We start from the raw sequence: 19,174 nt of genomic DNA, 5'->3' as shown, positions 1-19,174 counted from the left end.
TTTAAAGGAAAAGGTAGGAGAATTCTCCTCGTTCTTTATGGCATTGTACTCCCCCAGTCATGCCCAAATTCAATCAGTAATAGTATGTGTAGGGAGGAAAGAATCCTGCAAACAGATTGAACCCAAGTAGTATATCCATCAAGGTTAGTACAAGGGGAAAATCCGTAGGTCTAACCCATAGGAGCAAGCATTGAATGTAAGTGTGTATGTATGTGTGTGTGAGTGTGAGTGTAGCATTGAATCCCAAACCAGGCATGGAAAGAAAACCAGATCATTCATCACATCTAGGACACCAATCGGCGGATTCGAGGGGTGGGAGAGAATGTAAGTGACCAAGCATTGCCCTCCAAGCACACAAACTAAGGGGACAACTAGGCGATGCCCGTCGATCATATCAACAAGGGGGATATCAAGGCAGGAGACCATCATGACAAGGGTTGTATGCTAGAGGTGATGCCCGATTTACGTCAGGAATGAAACAAAAATGGGGGCCACATCATAGTACTGTGTAGGGAGGAAAGAATCCTGCAACCCTTAGGGGCTAGTTCCCACTTGTTACATTAGGTGGGAGGTATAAGGTAAATGCCACAAAGGCGTCAAGATCAGCACTCTCAAGATAGTAGAGCCAGATTCATTCTAATAGGAAAGTGCAAGGAATAGACTCAAGGTAGTTATCCATAAGGCAGTACAACTTATCAGCTTTATTATGCAAAGTATTGTCTATTTACTAAGACTAGCCCTTGACAATGTCAGCAAGCACTAAACCCAATCAATTAAATCACTAACAACATAGGGAGGAAGAAATCCAGGAGCCCATGTTTTTTAACTCATAGGAAAGTGCAAGGTAATCATAGGTTACATTATGAATAGGCTAGAATCTCTTATTAATTTATTCAAAGTTTAATTAATGGGATAATCTCATCGGGCATAGAACCCACTGGTTCCCCTAAACAAGGTAAGGACTCATGGTAAGCACCCATAAGAGTAAAAAGTTCCATCATGTAAAGCAAAAGCTAGAATCACCCAATGATGGGAGTGCAAGGTAAAGACTCAAGGTAATCTCCCACAAGCCAATAAAACCCTTAGTTCCATTATGTAAAGTAAAAAGTTACATCAGGTAAAGCAAAATCCAGAATCACCCAATGATGGAAGTGCAAGGTAAAGACTCATGGTAATCTCCCACAAGCCAATAAAACCATCAGCTCCATCAGTAGCTTGAGTGTAAGTGAGTGTGTAGCAAGATGAAGCAAACACCCCCAGATGAAGTGCCCAAGCAAACACAGCCAGATGAAGTGCCAGATCAACAGTTTTAGGGGAACCACAATAGAAACACACAGCCACAAGGCATGCGTGAGTGTGTGTGTTTGTGTGTACTCCATATAGGAAAAGTAATTATCCAAAGTATTAACCCAACAGACAATAAATCCATCAACTTCATCAATAGTTCCAGTAGCAACCCCAGTAAGTCAAGTATAGATGTGAGTGTAGCTAGATGTAGCAATCATAGTCAGATGAAGTGACCAAGGGTGTATGTGTGTGTGTGTGTGTGTGTGTGTGTGTGTGTGTGTGTGTGTGTGTGTGTGTGTGTGTGTGTGTGTGTGTGTGTGTGTGTGTGTGTGTGTGTGTGTGTGTGTGTGAGAGAGAGAGAGAGAGAGAGAGAGAGAGAGAGAGAGAGAGATATCATGAGGAAAGATTTGTGGCAACATGTGCAAATAGCTATGGTGGTGAAGATGCGATATCATGAGAAAGGCTTTATGCAAGCTTATGTGCATGTGTCTGTGTGTGTGCGCGTGCGCGCACGACATTACTAAAAAAAGTAAGTGTGTGTGTGCACGCATATGTTGACGAGCAGTTAAGATGTCGCATGTGCGCCGAGTGTGGGGGTGTAATACGCTAGTGATTGTGAGTGCAATTAATGCCTTATGCAAGGTATTCTATGTAGGCTGTTGTGTATATAAAAGATCGAAGAACGAATCAAAGAGCAGTCGGCGTAGGTGAGCAAGGTATGAGCTCCCGCCCATGTAAGGTAATATAATTTGGATACATAGATATTCTAGATATGCACATGCAACTGGGTAAATAGCGAGAGAGAGAGAGAGAGAGAGAGAGAGAGAGAGAGAGAGAGAGAGAGAGAGAGAGAGAGAGAGAGAGAGAGATTCAAGTAGGATTTTTCTGTAAGAACCACTAATGAACCTCACCATAATTATGATCTGGTGTGATTTATTTACATATCCAACAAAGGGATTCACTGTTTATTACGATGTATGAGAAAGTAATGTGTGTGTGTGTGTGTGCGTGCGTGCTTGCAATAGCTCAAGCTCTCTCCTTCTCTTTCTCTTAACAATCTAGCCAGTACTATGCTTTTGGGGCGATTGGACTATGGCCTTTTGTCTATATTGAGTGGATTTGGCTTGACCAGAATTCCTAGTTTTTGTAGGTTAACAAGTATCCATCGTACAAGACTCTCATTGTAAAACTTCTAGCCTTTTAAGACACCTATCAGCTAAGTGTGTAAAGCATTACTCAATGTGTGTGAAACATCCCATTCTTCACCTACATATCCTACCCAAATTAGACAGATGATTTTTGATATATGCTTATCATCTTTCTTCGGGGCTATGGCATGAGCCACAAAGGCTTCCATGTGCTTCCATTCCATGGCATTAACTGGTAAGCCCTAAGCCACTTTCTTTCTCGCTACTACATGTTCGAAGCTGTAGACAAATAATAAGCTCTCTACTTCTATTACCTATGGACATATGCTAACTTTGAATATCTCCAATTTTGCGAATTCTGGACAAATAATAAGCTCTCTACACATACCAAGATCAACACAGAGCTCAAATTTTAGGTATACAACTACACTTCCACTGAATGTAGCATAAGTAGTTGATTTTTTGAAAGCATGTGACACTATTTTTCAAGAAATTCTCAAAAGGCTAGGGTGAAAACACATTAAAGTTTATGAAAAAGCATGTCTAATTACTATGCACATCCAATTTTTAGACATAAAACTACTAAAAAGTACAAACAACTTATATGGTTAATACGTGTTCTAGCCATGAATATTTTTCAAGAAATTCTCAAAAGGCTAGGGTGAAAACACATTAAAGTTTACCAAAAAGCATGTCTAATTACTATGCACATCCAATTTTTAGACATAAAAGTACTAAAAAGTACAAACAGCTTATATGGTTAATACGTGTTCTAGCCATGAATGGATTTCATCAAGGAAGGTTATATCCTTTAGATCTTTCCTAGCAAAAATTATTACTATGACAAAATGCAAAGCCATTTTTATCAATGATCACTTTACAAGCCCAAAATGTCGTCTCATGGTGTACATTTATAGAGCATGGACACTTTATAGCACTTATATGTTTTGAATAAATGCAGTCTGAGGATGGTTTTATAAATGCTCTCTGTTATGATCGTAACCATATATAACACACACACCCTAACAAACCTCCCCAAAATGCCCAAAATGTCGCCTCATGTTGTACATTTATAGAGCATGGACACTTTATAGCACTTATATGTTTTGAATAAATGCAGTGTGAGGATGCTTTTATAAATGATCTTTATTATGCTTGTAACCTAAGAGATATATGACACACATCCTAACAAACCTCCCCTTGTGTGTCAAATATAGCACTCTATAAAAGTCAAATATCCTCCCCCAGAGAACTAGTGCTAGTAGGGTATAGAAATATGTATCCTCCTCACCTTTAGTCAACAAGGTGTGTAGGCTAACAAAACAAATAGGTGCCTTAAATGTGTGTCTCTAGTGTCAGAGCATTGAAAGTCGATAACACTTATGCTAGATCTTTAGTGATCATTGTAAGAGGTCTTCTAAATGTATCCAATTTAACTTGTGCCACGTGTCAGCTATAAGCGCTTCCTCTAGGTCGTTCTCTCCCATTTCTTCAATGGGTTCAAAGTCTAGTGATTCTACCTCTTGGGTTTCAAGTTCCTAGGTGGTGGAGAAGATCGGTCCTTGTGCAAATGTTTCCTTTTTTAATGTAAGTGGGGACTGTGGGGTGGAGAGACTCTCCAGAATTGTAGGTTAATGAGTATCCATCATATAAGACTCTCATTGTAAAACTTCTAGCCTTTTAAGACACCTATCAGCTAAGTGTGTAAAGCATTACTCAATGTGTGTGAAACATCCCATTCTTTGCCCTACATATCCTACCCAAATTAGATAGATGATTCTTGATATATGCTTATCATCTTTCTTCGGGGCTATGGCATGAGCCACAAAGGCTCCCATGTGCTTCCATTCCATGGCGTTAATTGGTAAGCCCTAAGCCACTTTCATCCTAGCTACTACATGTTCGAAGCCTGTCCATGCTCTATAAATGTACACCATGAGGCGACATTTTGGGCTTGTAAGTGATCATTGATAAAAATGGCTTTGCATTTTGTCATAGTAATAATTTTTGCTAGGAAATATCTAAAGGATATGAACTTCCTTGATGAAATCCATTCATGGCTAGAACGAGTATTAACCATACAATTTGTTTGTACTTTTTAGTAGTTTTATGTCTAAAAATTGCATGTGCAGAGAAATTAAACATGCTTTTTGGTAAACTTTAATGTGTTTTCACCCTAGCCTTTTGAGAATTTCTTGAAAAATAGTGTCACATACTTTCAAAAAATCAACTGCTTATGCTACATTCAATGGAAGTGTAGTGGTATACCTAAAATTTTAGCTCTATGTTGATCTTGGTATGTGTAGAGAGCTTATTATTTGTTCAAACTTTGCAAAATTGGAGATATTCAAAGTTAGCATATGTCAATAGGTAATAAAAGTAGAGAGCTTATTATTATGTTTTGAATAAATGCAGTCTTAGGATGCTTTTATAAATGATCTCTGTTATGCTCGTAACCTAAGAGATATATGACACACACACCCTAACAAACCTCCCCTTGTGTGTCAAATATAGCACTGCATAAAAATCAAATATCCTCCCCCAGAGAACTAGTGCTAGTAGGGTATAGAAATGTGTATCCTCCTCACCTTTAGTCAACAAGGCGTGTAGGCTAACAAAACAAATATGTGCTTCAAATGTGTGTCTCTAGTATCAGAGCATTGAAATTCAATAACACTTATGTTAGATCTTTAGTGATCATTGTAAGAGGTCTTCTTAATGTATCCAATTTAACTTGTGGCATGCGTAAGCTATGAGCGCTTCCTCTAGGTCGTTCTCTCCCATTTGTTCAATGGGTTTAAAGTCTAGTGATGCTACCTTTTGTGTTTCCCCAAGTTCCCAGGTGGTGGAGAAGATTAGCCCTTGTGCAAATGTTTCCTTTTTAATGTAAGTGGGGACTGTGGGGTGGAGAGACTCTCTAGAATTCCTAGTTATTTTAGGTTAACAAGTATCCATCGTATAAGACTCTCATTGTAAAACTTCTAGCCTTTTAAGACACCTATCAGCTAAGTGTGTAAAGAATTACTCAATGTGTGTGAAACATCCCATTCTTCACCCTACATATCCTACCCAAATTAGACAGATGATTTTTATATATGCTTATCATCTTTCTTCGGGGCTATGGCATGAGCCGCAAAGATCCCATGTGCTTCCATTCCAAGGCATTAACTGGTAAGCCCTAAGCCACTTTCATCCTCGCTACTACATGTTTGAAGCTGTAGACAAATAATAAGCTCTCTACTTCTATTACCTATCGACATATGATAACTTTGAATATCTCCAATTTTGCAAAGTCTAGACAAATGATAAGCTCTCTACACATACCAAGATCAACATAGAGCACAAATTTTAGGTATACAACTACATTCCATTGAATGTAGCTTCCATTGAATGTAGCATAAGTAGTTGATTTTTTGAAAGTATGTGACACTATTTTTCAAGATATTCTCAAAAGGCTAGGGTGAAAACACATTAAAGTTTACCAATAAGCATGTTTAATTACTCTGTACATCCAATTTTTAGACATAAAACTACTAAAAAGTAGAAACAACTTATAGGGTTAATACGCATTCTAGCCATGAATGGACTTCATCAAGGAAGGTCATATCCTTTAGATCTTTCCTAGCAAAAATTATTACTATGACAAAATGTAAAGCCATTTTAATCAATGATCACTTTACAAGCCCAAAATGTCGCCTCATGGTGTACATTTATAGAGCATGGACACTTTATAGCACTTATATGTTTTGAATAAATGCAGTCTGAGGATGGTTTTATAAATGATCTCTATTATGGTCGTAACCTAAGAGATATATGATACACCCCCCCTTACAAACCTCCCCTGGTGCAAATGTTTCCTTTTTAATGTAAGTGGGGCAGATTGCTCCTTTGCAGGCGAGGTCGTAGCCGAGCGCAATGAAGGCACAATGATAACACAAAAAATTTGGCCGTCTTGAAGATGGTGTGGAGAACATATGCGGGGGCGGGGCTGCCTTATGGAGCCGCGCCAAGTGTTGGAGATGATGATGAGCTGGATGCTTTGCAGGTGGTGCTAAGCATAGAAGTAGCTAGCTTTGAGGGCTTTGGTGCCAGCGGCTGGGAAAGTTGAGAAGCTTGGCCAAACTGGATCATTCCAAGTTTAGAGAAGCTTAACTTTGGGCTCACTACCTAGCTTGGATATGCCCACAACTCAAAATAAACACCTTGGTGAGGCTAATAGATTAGCTCCTTCCTAAGTCAAGTTTGCAAGGGGTAGTGGCCACATGTGCATGCCCAATGGAAAATTTGACAAAAGCAAAAGGATCAACACTATTTAATCTTAAATGCAATGCATTAGCAATTAATCAACACTGGCATAAGGATCGATCGATCACAAGCTCACCTAATTTGTGCTGGAGTAAACATACAGCTAAAGAACCCTAGCGAAATAATGCAATCTAACTATGCAAGAAATTTATGTAGTCAATGCGGATGTGAAAGAACCACTAAAATTCAAAGTGCCATGGCATTGCTTCTAGAGTATCCATGTCGTATTCTAAACTCAAACGAGCTTCACGCTCAACTATTGTGTATAATAGATATCTCTACGACTTCAAAAACATAGCAAATGCAATTGCCACAGGGCTATTCGATAGGAGATCATTGCTCATCATTGTCACTCATTAAAATTGAATTGTACCTACCACTTTTCTAGACGCGACTGAATCGTTTGACATCGTGGCACACTAGTTACCATTGTAAGATTATATCATTCGATCTTTGCTCTATCCAGGCAAAAAAGAGAGGTCAAAAGCATGTGCACACGCCTAAAGATGACCACAAGCAATTCTCAATCCTATAGACAAGTCTGTAAAGGCTTCTTACAATATAATCCTAGATTTGAAGTCCCGCCTACTGAAAGCACAAGGCTCCTCTTTAGATTCCCAAAAAAATATTAAATGCATATGGGTAAATGGTTTTATTGGAGGTTACTTGAATCCAAAATGGGAGGAAATCACATCAAATAAGTGATAATAATATTTTGAATAATTATTAGTTTGACATCAACACATGCCATATAGCTACTCCTAATAACTTTGGCAAATGCCCAATCTATAAGTTGTTTGTCGACATCGGTATCACCCATGGGATAACAATGATGTCAAAAAATAACACCTTCAAGAATTCTATTACCATCTTATGTGAGATGATTCATCCACAAGAAAAGGTTTTGAGATTTAAGAGCAAGACTAGCCACCATCGAGAAAAGATTCAAATAACTCATATATTTGAATATTCATGGTGTTCACTTGCAAGAAGGCAAGAGAATTCCTTGCAAAACCTAATCATAGATTCAAACTTGTCTTAAATTGAGGTTAGAGAGTGTTCCTAGCATGGCGTGGTTAGACAATAAGAGTAGTTGCAACAACAACAAACAAGGGGCTTAAGGGTGTGTACAATCCACTTGATTTGCTTGAGATGGCATTGATAATAACCTACAACAGCGGTATCCTAATTTGAGTGAAGATACAACAAGAAGTCCTTACATCCTTCATAAACCAAAACCTATCAATTTGATACAAACCAGACTTGCTTGTAACCCATTCTGTTAGTAATTATGATCTATTGGCTTATCACTCTTCTTTTAAGAGTGATTCAAATACATAACCAAAAGTTTGGCACATGCAGAGGGTCTTAATACCATATTAACATGTTGGATTCTATGGCGCAAGCTGAGGTATTTTCTACCGAACTTGCTTTATGCATGTATGTAATAAGTGCCACACCAATCACCATTTAAAAGTGGCACAAAGACCATACACGTTTAAAAGGAGTATGCAACATGTGTTCATAAAAGGTTGAGACGGCATAAGAAACACTCATAAAGTTCCCATAGTGGCATCACCATTCGCATGCGTGTTTGAAAGAGAGAAAAAAACCACCACAGTCGTGACAAAGAAAGACATAGTGGGGGCATTCTATAAGTGCATCCATTAAAGAGCCTTATATGTTTCCTCCCATATTTTCCAAACAAATGATCATCACTAAGAACGGCTACAAGTTATCAAAAAGCATACAATCCTCGGATTTAAAAAAGAGCATGAACCTACAAGCTTTGATCTATTTCACCTTGAAAGTCTCTCTTACAGATTCAGAAAAGTAGACCTATAATTGACCACACATAGAAGGACAATGGAAATTGGCATAATACCAAATTTCCACGACAAAAAGATGCACCACCAAAACTAAACCCATTGCCTCTTGAAAGGTTTTGTACCTCTAGTGAGTGTACTCTTTCAACTTGAAAAGGTTTTCCACCAAAAGATACAATCTCTCATTGTCCCACAAATCTAGTAGGCTGACTTCATCCTTGGGACTGAGAAGAAACTGCTGCAAGTGCACAAACGATTCCACCCAAACCAGGCGTCACGGTGTAGCATCAACACAATTATGAAGCGCACACAGTACTAGGACTTAATTTCCCACATTTGAATCCCATCCATGACCATGAAGGAAAGGGGCCTCCCTAACTTCCCTTGCTCATATCCTTGCTGGACATACTCAAAATCTCATTTACAATGATGCTCTTTAAGGATATAACCATTATCACTTTCTTCATTTGCTGTTTCCATTTCTTGCATTATGATTCTCTTTTGACTGTCGCTAAAACAGCGCACATTAGCTTGCAAGTTAGACACGTGTGCACACACACACACACACACACACACACACACAGAGAGAGAGAGAGAGAGAGAGAGAGAGAGAGAGAGAGAGAGAGAGAGAGAGCCCTAGAGAAATTCATCACATCTGATACAATGTCTATTTAGGATTGTTTCTACAACACTCCAAGCTTCAGGAACAAGAAATTGAGTTTTCTGATTCCAAAAGTGCAACATGCTTGAATGATTGTAGATACTTTCAACAAGTTGATCAGTTTCTAGCTGCTCTGCCTTGCTATCTGGAGCTTTGAAATATCTGCCACCAAGAGACAATGTTTATAGTCAACAACACTACTTGCAATTGTATCTACCTATGCACAAAAATTAATTTCCTTTAAAATCAGAAGCCTTTCAAACACGTTCCCAAAGATATAAATGGCAACACACACAAGAGGCTTTTGAAATTAGAAGCTTTTTGAACACATGCCTAAAGCTGTAAATGGCACGCACAAATTTAGAAAGAGACTTTGAAATTAGAAGGCTTTCAAACAGTCCCAAAGATGCAATGGCAGCACACACAGTAAAAGATTAAAGAATAAACATGGAACGACACCTAAAGCACGTGCATGATCATTGGTCTCAACCTTCCTATCCCTGCCTCTTGCACTAGCATGGGCACATGCACGCATGTGCATGCATGCGCACACATTTCCTTTTGTTGGTAAAACCAAGGTATGTATATGTGTAATTTATTTTGTATGAGTATTTGGTGATTCCTTTTCATCTCACAAATAATCCTGCAACGTTCAACAGGATGATGGACAAGACTTTTAGAGAGTACGGGACGACATCATCGTGTTATCCAAGAGTGAAGCAGATCATCGACACCATTTCTTACAGGTTTTTCAAGCCTACGGCAACATGGATTGGTGGTTACCAGGAAAGAGCGAGTTTTTTCTACCTTTTTAGGACACATCGTCTCAGTAGAGGGTGTACAGATGGACCCGGCCAAGATAGAAACCATCAAGGATTGGCCAAACTTGAAGAATGTACACGAGGTTAGGAGCTTTTTGGACATGTGTTCTTACTACAGGCAGTTCATTCAAAAGTTTGCGGAGATTGCTTCTCCATTTTATATCTTGACTCAAAAAGGGTAGAAGTACACTAGGTTTTGGACATGTGTTCTTACTATAGATGGTTCATTCGAAAGTTTGCAGAGATTGCTTCTCCATTGCATATCTTGACTCAAAAAGGGGTTCCCTTTGCTTGGGGACCATCAGAAATTACATCGTTTCAAGACTCTTTGTAAGGTGCAGCGGAAGTGAATGTTGAGCTTTGCTCAAGATGAGTGCTCCGAACTATGCTCAAGGTTCCTTTTACTTACGGAAGGGAGAGCCTTTCGTTCCTTTAGTGAGAGAGTGCAAATGATCACAAATAAGTGGCAAACACTGTGAATGAAGGTGCTTAACTCTGGTTGCGCACAACATGACCATCAAATTACAGTCAGAACAAATCAAGAGCATTTTTACAGTGCATAGATCTAGTTTCCCTATTTTAGCCAATTTTCACTTATTATTTTTAAGTGACTTTCGTTGGGAAACTTGGTAGGGCAAAATGAGTGAGAATCTATATAAGAAAACCTAGCGCTAGCACTTTCTGGCAGAAGAGGCAGCAGGGACCAGACATCCAGCAGTGCACCTTCTCAGCAAGAGACCCCCCCCCCCCCCCGGCAGCAAAACCTAGCGTTTTCAGCCAAGACAAAGCCCAACGTTTTCAGCATTGCATATCAGCCAGCGTTTTGCATTGCAGATCACCTGGGTACTTAAGTTCTCGAGGAACTTGGGGTCTTGAAGTTCTTGGGTTCTTGAGGTTCTTGAGTTCTTGAGGTTCTTGGGTTCTTGAGTTCTTGAGGTTCTTGGGTTCTTTAGCTTGCAATCGGTGTTTGAGAAGGCTTTTCTCTTACCCGAGCTCGACACTTCCCTGCGGGCGCACCCCTTGGCGGCCTTGCGCTCACACCAAAGTTGCTTTTTCCCACCTCACGTCGATTGGTCGGCCGCTAAGTGCACGGTCTGCTCTCAATGAGTGAAAAGAGGAACAAGGGAAGGCTGGACAAGCCCTTCTTTCTTGGGTTACCTCTCACTCTTCAAAAACACGATTAGGAATCGACACGCCCAAGTGGACTTGGGTTACGTGCGATCACAACAAGCAAAAAATTTCTTGTGGTTCTTTGCTTGACTGATACAGAACACTGCCAAAGCTCTGATACCAATGTCAGGTGCAAGTTGCTAGAACTTCTTCTACTGAGTGGCCACTGGGTTTCTTTTATAATTCCTTAGAAATTTGCCCTACTTACTTTTCCAACAAAAGTCACTTATTTATGCTCTGGAAAAATGCTCATGATGGGTACTCAATGTCTTCGTGCTAATGATCATGCTGTGTGCAATCAGAGGATATGCAACTAATCTAAGTGCCTGGACATGCACGGCTTGCGCACAGGCTCACAAAGGTGCCAGAACACTTCCTAGGCTAACCTGAACCCTACACCTAAGATAACTTGTCCACATGCACATAGGGTTAGATGTGCACGTGCCAGCATTGCACCTGATATTGGTATCAGAGCTCTGTGTGCGATGTGGACATAGGGTTAGATGTGCATGTGCCAGCATTGCACCTGATACCAATATCAGAGCTCTATGTGCGTTGCACTTGGCATTGGTATTAGAGTTTTGTGCATGCGTCGGCTTCACAAGCTAAAGGGAAGAACCTATAGGAGCACCAGAAGAACCAAGAACCATCAAGAACCCAAGTTGAACCAAAGAACCCAAAAAACCTCTCCCAGTTTTTTTTTCTTGAAGAATCTTTGAGTCCCGACCACGGACTTACCAGATCCCATCTTCATTGCCATGTCTTTAAAGGAAGATCGACATCGGATACACAAAAACCCAGATCTTGAGTACCAAGATCTCCTAGCCTTGTACGTGGATATGGAAGGAGTTGGAGACAAGATCCCTAACCTCTTCTGCATTTGCATTCGTATGTAGCGTGCATCCACTTCCGTCGACAAGAAACCCTTGGATTTATTTCGAGCACCCTTACCTTTCAGCTTCACCCGCAATGTTTTCACGACAGGACTATTCGAGTGGTAGTGCTTGCTTGCAGGCAGAGTCAGCATCAAGGCTGGTATTGTGCGACAGTAGTAAGGCTACCTAGTAACTCGAATGGTCCGCGTTTACATCGCAACAGTACCTACATCCGTAGTATCCACCTATTTGGAGGAATTTTCGTTGGTGATGCATCCACAAGCATCAGAAGCATTCATCAGTCAGCATCAGAAGTACAGATAGAAGTTCGGCCGCTCTGCCTCACTTTTAACAGGGGGGATGTCACGTGTGCACTTCACTTGCGCCTAGCACTTTGTGAGCCTCTAGCAGGACGTACATGCCCAGGCCCGTCATAGCTGCATACCCTCTCTTGCACAGTACAGTCATTTCCGCATGAGCATTTTCTAGAGCATAGAATCTGTCACAAACTACTACGTGTCAAAGCCCTGAAGAAGGGAGCCAACTTGTTGATGTCGGCCGAGGGGCCTAAACCCTAAGAAGAACAAGTAACAGAAGAAGTCCTACCAACTTATGGAGACCCCTTCCGATGGGGCCCCGAGTGACAAAGGATTAAAATAAAGCAAGACGTACACACAGAATTACGTAGCAACTGATGACGTGGCAGCTATACGAAAATTGTGCTGACATGATGACTTGGCAGGCTGTACGGATTTCCGTTGACTGCTGTACGAAAATTCCGTTATTTACACTGGCAGCTTTTTGGCATTGCTTTTGCACCAGATGCTTTTGAGTTTGAAGGCTTTTCACTGTAAACTACTTTTGGGGCCTAGGGCCTTTAAATATGTGCTAAGGGCTCATTCTCTAGCATGCTTCCTAGAGAAGGTGCACAGCCTCGAGTACCGGCTTGTACTGTGTTGATGCAATATAAAGAAATACCGAAAGGGGCGCCAAGGTTTGGGGCCAATACTCTCTGGGGTGGAATTCCGCCACTCCGTGTTACGTGTCGTCTCTCTCTCTTTCAGTTTAGTTGTTATTAAAGTGCTAAAAGTCTGTCCATTCTGTTCTTTTCTATTAGCACGTGGTGTCTGTCTTGTGACCGTGGTATTAGAGCATCAGGTATGCGCTTTTCTGAAAGCATACCGGTCCTACCAAAGAGCAGACAGAGCGGACCCCGTACATACCAGCCACTCCCACCCTTACGTCATCGCGCATCGGGCGCGCTCCCGTCTCCACCGCTCATGTCTTACAGGGCATAAGCCATAAAGATCACTTGCAAGAGAAGGATCCAGATTTGTTTCGAGTCACTGTTTTTCTCAGAAGCAGTGCCATGCAGATGTTCATGTCTATAGCTACCAAGCCGCACACCCCAAGGACTTGGCAAGAAAAAAAAGAAAATTATTTTGCCCGAAGTTATATGGTTTCTCACATCTTCCTTCGGAGTGCAACTTCTGGCAGAGTGGGGTATCCTGAAATGCTTGCCATGGAAACCCTAGCAGATTATAACTTGAAATTTCTCGACATCTCCTAGTAGATGTCTCTTCACGAGCAGATGACCTTATAGGTCCAGTGCGATTGCTATCTTGGGACTACCATCGCCGCCAAAGAAAACACTGTCTGTCCAAGAGCTGATGGACCATGCTGTGCTCGGCTACGACCCTATGGAATGAACCTAACCCTAATTTTTTGGTGCACGTTTCACGATGGAAAGTCAGTCGACTTTTCGAGCTCGACTAATGTCGAGATTGCTTTTTAAGTTTGAAATCTGTTTGAGAACTTGTTTGGTGATCCTATTTGGAATTTGTTTGAAATGGATGGTATCTGTTTTGAACTTGTTTTGGTGCCAATTTGAAATGTCTGACTCTGGTTTTAATACTAGTTTCAATGATTGGTGATTTTACTCCCGAGTGGAGTAGTGAGAATTGATGGTTGAAAAGTGTTGTTTTTGACTCCCAGCCCGGACCTGGATGGTTATGCGGGAGGGGTATTAAGAAGTATGAGCAGTGGTTACTCTCAGCACCTCCAAACGACGCAAGCTGCGGTCTGGGGGGCGTTTGGTTGTACAAGGCCCCTATATCTCCCGGTCCGGACCTTTTTAGGTTATGCGGGAGGAGTGATGAGGGAGTCGTTGAATATCTCCCGGCCCAGACCTTGTTAGGTTATGCGAGAGGAGTGTTCATCGACGGCTTTATGTTTCTATGTCTTGTAACATGCATATGTGAGCATTTGTGTTGCATTGTGATGTGCCAACCACTGAATATTCCTAATTGGATGAGATTGCCTGGGTATATAATTTTAGTGCATACAGACACCCGTGGAAGATTAGTACGGTCTGGGTGTGATGGCTAATTTTACTACGCCGGAATATCAAGAGTTCCGATCTGGACGAAAGGAGAAGCTAACTCCTTGATCAAAAGAGCCGAAAGGAGAAGCTAACTCCTTAACAAAAAGAGCCAATTGATTGTCCCTCAAAATGTCCCTCGGAATGACCCTCGGAAATTTTTGAGCTAGCTTGAGTTGTTTTGCAGATATGTTGTAATCGCGGACGATTACTCTCTTTCAAGAAGGGGAGATGTCACAAACTGCTGACGTGTCAAAGCCCTGAAGAAGGGAGCCAACTTGTTGATGTCGACCGAGGGGCCTAAACCCTAAGAAGAACAAGTAACAAAAGAAGAAGTCCTACCAACTTATGGGGATCCCATCCGATGGACCCCCAAGTGACATAAAGGATTAAAACTAAAGCAGGACCTACACACAAAGAATTACGTAGCAGTTGATGACGTGGCAGCTGTACGAAAATTTCAAAAATTGCGCTGACATGATGATGTGGCAAGCTGTACGGATTTCCGCGTTTTGCGCTAATTGCTGTACAGAAATTTCGTGATTTACGATGGCAGCTTTTTGGCATTGCTTTTGCACCAGATGCTTTTGAGTTTGAAGGCTTTTCACTGTAAACTGCTTTTGGCGCCTAGGGCCTTCAAATATGTGCTAAGGGCTCATTCTCTGGCATGCTTCCTGGAGAAGGTGTAGAGTCTCGAGTACCGGCTTGTACTGTGTTAATGCAATATGAAGAAATACCGAAAGGGGCGCCAAGGTTTGGGGCCAATACTCTTTGGGATGGAATTCCGCCACTCCGTGTCGCATGTCGTCTCTCTCTTTCAGTTCACTTGTTATTGAAGTGCTAAAAATATGTTCAGTCTGTTCTTTTCTATTGGCACGTGGTGCCCATCTTGTGACAGAACCCATTTTGCCGAAGTACACATTTTTGACTTATTTATTAATAAGTGACTTGTTTGGAAAGTAGGTAGGGCAAATTGCTAAAGAAACTATAAAAGAAACCCATTGGCACTCAGTAGAGGCAGAGGAGACAGCACAAGGTGATGCACCAAGTGTTGCACCCGGCAGGTGGTCTCTCTCTCAGCAATTCCCCAGCAGCACTAACGTTTTTGGAGAAGATTTCAGCCATCAGCGTTTTTACAACAATACCATCCCTTTAGCCTCGTCTCATCCCCGATTCCATTCCCAGCAACAGATCCTCGCCAGAAAGCCATCCATCGCGACAGTTTTCAGTTTTCAGCCTTAGCGTTTTTCAGCCTTGACGCCGTCGTCATCGACATCATCATTGTCATTGCAGGTCCTAGACTTTGACCACGACCCATCGTTGTCATCATCATCGCCATGACACAATACCGTATTTTCCGCCCTTACATCAGCACTAGTTCTCAGCCTTATAGATCAGCCAGTGTTTTAAGTTTTCAGCCCTTAGAACAGCAATTGTCGTTGACACAGTACCCAATCGCAGCAAATTCCCAGCGATCTCAGTTTTCAGTCCTAGCGTTTTCAAATTTCAGCCCTACCCTCGTGTCGTCATCGTCGCCACAGCGACATCGTCGTGTCCGTGACGATCGTCATCGTCGACATCATCATATTCGACATAGACCAGCAGTACCCGTCGTCGACATCATCGTCGTCGACATAGACCATCAGCACCTCGTCATCGACATCATCGTCTTCGACATAGAACCTCAGTACCCTAGTACCTCAGTACCCAGTACCCAACATTAGTAGCATTAGTATCCATTAGCATCAGCATCTCAACATTTGGTCATTGTATCAACATTGTGCAAGAATAAAGAAAGTACTTGCTCTGGCAACAGAGCAAGGGGGCCCTTGAGGGTTGGGACCCGACATCCCTCTGTCGTCTCTTTTCTCTCTCTTGTCTCTCTCTTTCTTTCAATTCAATTCAATTCTTTCAAGTGAAGTAAAGTGTCCCTTTTGTTTGTGTGTGGAGTACTAGATCCGAGCAAATCCTTATTCTCTTCTGCTGCACCGGACATTGGTATCAAAGTTCTGTGTGCGTTGCACTTGATATTGGGATTAGAGCTCTGTGTGCGTTGCACCTTGCATTGGTATCAGAGCTCTATGCGTGCTTCGGCTTCATGAGCTCAAGGGAAGAACCTAAAGAAGGAACGCCAGAAGAACCAAGAACCCAGGTCGAACCAAAGTACCCAAAGAACCTCTCCCAGTTTTTTTTTCTTGAAGAATCTTTGAGTCCCGACCATGGACTTGCCAGATCCCATCTTCATTGCCATGTCTTTGAAGGAAGATCGACATCAGATACACGAAAACCCAGATCTTGAGTACCAAGATCTACTCAAGATCTCCTAGCCTTGTATGCGGGTATGGAAGGATTTGGAGACAAGATCCCTAACCTCTTCTGCATTTGCGTTCGCATGTAGCGTGCATTCACTTCTGTTGACAAGAAACCCTTGGATTTTTCTCCGAGCACCCTTACCTTTCAGCTTCACCCGCAATGTTTTCACGACACGACTATTCAAGTGGTAATGCTTGCTCGCAGGCATAGTCAGCATTAAGGTTGGTATTCTGCGACAGTAATAAGGCTACCTAGTAACTCATATGGTCCGTGTTTACATCGCAGCGGTACCTACATCCGTAGTATCCACCGGTTTGGAGGAATTTTCATTGGTGATGCATCCACAAGCATCAGAAGCATTCACCAGTCAGCATCAGAAGTATAGATAGAAGTTCGGCATTTGTGCCTCACTTCTAACGGAGGGGGATATCACATGCGCACTTCACTTGCGCCACGTGGACATGCTTCTGCCATAGTCTAGCATGAGTCATAGCCTAGCTTAGGACTGAGCCTAGCACATTGTGAGCCTCTAGCAGGACGTGCATGCCTAGGCCCGTCATAGTTGCATACCCTCTCTTGCACAATACAATCATTTCAACATGAGCATTTTCCAGAGCATAGAACCCTTTTTGCCAAAGTACACATTTTTCACTTATTTATTAGCAAGTGAGTTTTGTTGGAAAAGTAGGTAGGGCAAATTGCTAAAGAAACTATAAAAGAAACCCATTGGGCACTCAGTAGAGGCAGGGGAGGCAGCAGAAGGTGGTGCACCAAGTGTTGCACCCGACAGGTGGTCTCTCTCTCAGCAGTACCCCAACAGCACTAGCGTTTTTCGAGCAGATTTCAACCATCAACGTTTTTACCACAATACCATCCCGTTAGCCTCGTCGCATCCCTGATTCCATTCGCGACAGCAGATCCTCGCCGGAAAGCCATCCATCGCTGCAGATTTCGGTTTGGAGGAATTTTCATCAGTGATGCATCCACAAGCATCAGAAGCATTCATCAGTCAACATCAGAAATACAAATAGAAGTTCGGCAGCTCTACCTCACTATTAACAAGGGGGGATGTCACGTGCGCACTTCACCTGTGCCACGTGGACATGCTTCTGCCATAGTCTAGCATGAGTCATAGCCTAGCTTAGGACTGAGCCCGGCACTTTGTGAGCCTCTAGCAGGACGTGCATGCCCAAGCCAGTCACCCTCTCTTGCACAATACAGTCATTTCAGCATGAGCATTTTCCAGAGCATAGAACCCTTTTTGCCAAAGTACACATTTTTCACTCAAAGTACACATTTTTCACTTAGTTATTAATAAGTGACTTTTGCTAGAAAAGTAGGTAGGGCAAATTGCTAAAGAAACTGTCACAAATTGGTGACGTGGCAGCAGGCCCCCGGACACACTCACAAAGGCTGGTTGCAAGGTACAGGCCCGCAAAATGCGGTGACAGGCTGACGTGGCAATACCGTATGGATGCTCCGTAAAATCCGTATGGTGACAGGCTGACGTGGTAATACCGTACGAAAATCCCGCTTTTTACGCTAACTTGCTGACGTGGCACAACAATACGGAATCCCTGAATGTGCTGGCTGTTTTTGGGTCAGCTTTTGGGCCAGTTGTTTTATTTTTAAAAGCTTTTAAAGTTGACAACTTTTGGGGCTCTGCTTTTGGGCATCCCTTGTGACAATAAATAAATAAGTGGGCAGGGCCTCACTTCTCAAAGCATCTGGACGCAGAGTCTGAGAGTGAGCACCTACCCACTCTCTTGTACTTTGAACACAGATTAATACAAAAAGAAATACCGAAAGGGGCACCAGTCTTTGGGGCCAACATCTCTAGGCACGGAACCACGCCGGGCCGTGTCGACTAAATTGTGAAGTGTGAACTGTTTTGAAGTGAATCTCTGCTGTGTCGCGGTAGAATCTTGACTTGGGGTGTCCAAGTTTGTTACAGTGGTATCAGAGCATGGCCGATTTCTCTTCTAGCGGGAAATCTGATCCTTTTCTCGCTGCACTTATGGATTCCAACAAAAAGCAGTCGACTTCTTCTGCATCTGCCAGTGCAAGAGGAGATCATGAAGAAGATTCTCATGAGCAATCAAAGGAAGAGTATGACCCACCTTGGCCTTCTCAAGCTGAGATTGAAGAGATGAAACGTCGACAATTGGTTGACGACGCAACAAAGATGATGATCAACATTGCGAAGGATCCAAAATTTGCAAAATTTTTGACTCAGTAATGCTTCGAAGAAGTGCACGCCCAGTAACAGAAGGCCATAGAGCCACCCATCAAACCGGCACTCAAGAAACCTCCTTCTCCGAGGATGTTTACAAAGCAAGAGGTGGTTCAGACACAGATTAGCCAGCTTTTGGACGCGACAATAAAGCC

The 19,174-nt window shown here is 42.2% G+C and overlaps 1 protein-coding gene across 1 annotated transcript in view; it reads right to left on the bottom strand.

Moving 5' to 3' along the window:
• Positions 1 to 9,183: 9,183 nt before the first annotated feature.
• The window catches only part of LOC147450000 (alpha 1,4-glycosyltransferase family protein), a 74,258-nt gene continuing 64,267 nt past the window's right edge, over positions 9,184 to 19,174 (bottom strand). Inside the window, exon 5 of the mRNA XM_086522345.1 lies at positions 9,184 to 9,389. Coding sequence (XP_086378471.1) covers positions 9,203 to 9,389 — 187 coding nt within the window. The 3' untranslated portion in view covers positions 9,184 to 9,202. The remainder of the gene's footprint in view (positions 9,390 to 19,174) is intronic.

This window comes from Adiantum capillus-veneris, chromosome 10, assembly GCF_014529385.1.
Source record: "Adiantum capillus-veneris isolate H3 chromosome 10, ASM1452938v2, whole genome shotgun sequence".
Taxonomy (NCBI): domain Eukaryota; kingdom Viridiplantae; phylum Streptophyta; class Polypodiopsida; order Polypodiales; family Pteridaceae; genus Adiantum; species Adiantum capillus-veneris.
This window is presented reverse-complemented; position numbering and strand designations above follow the sequence as displayed.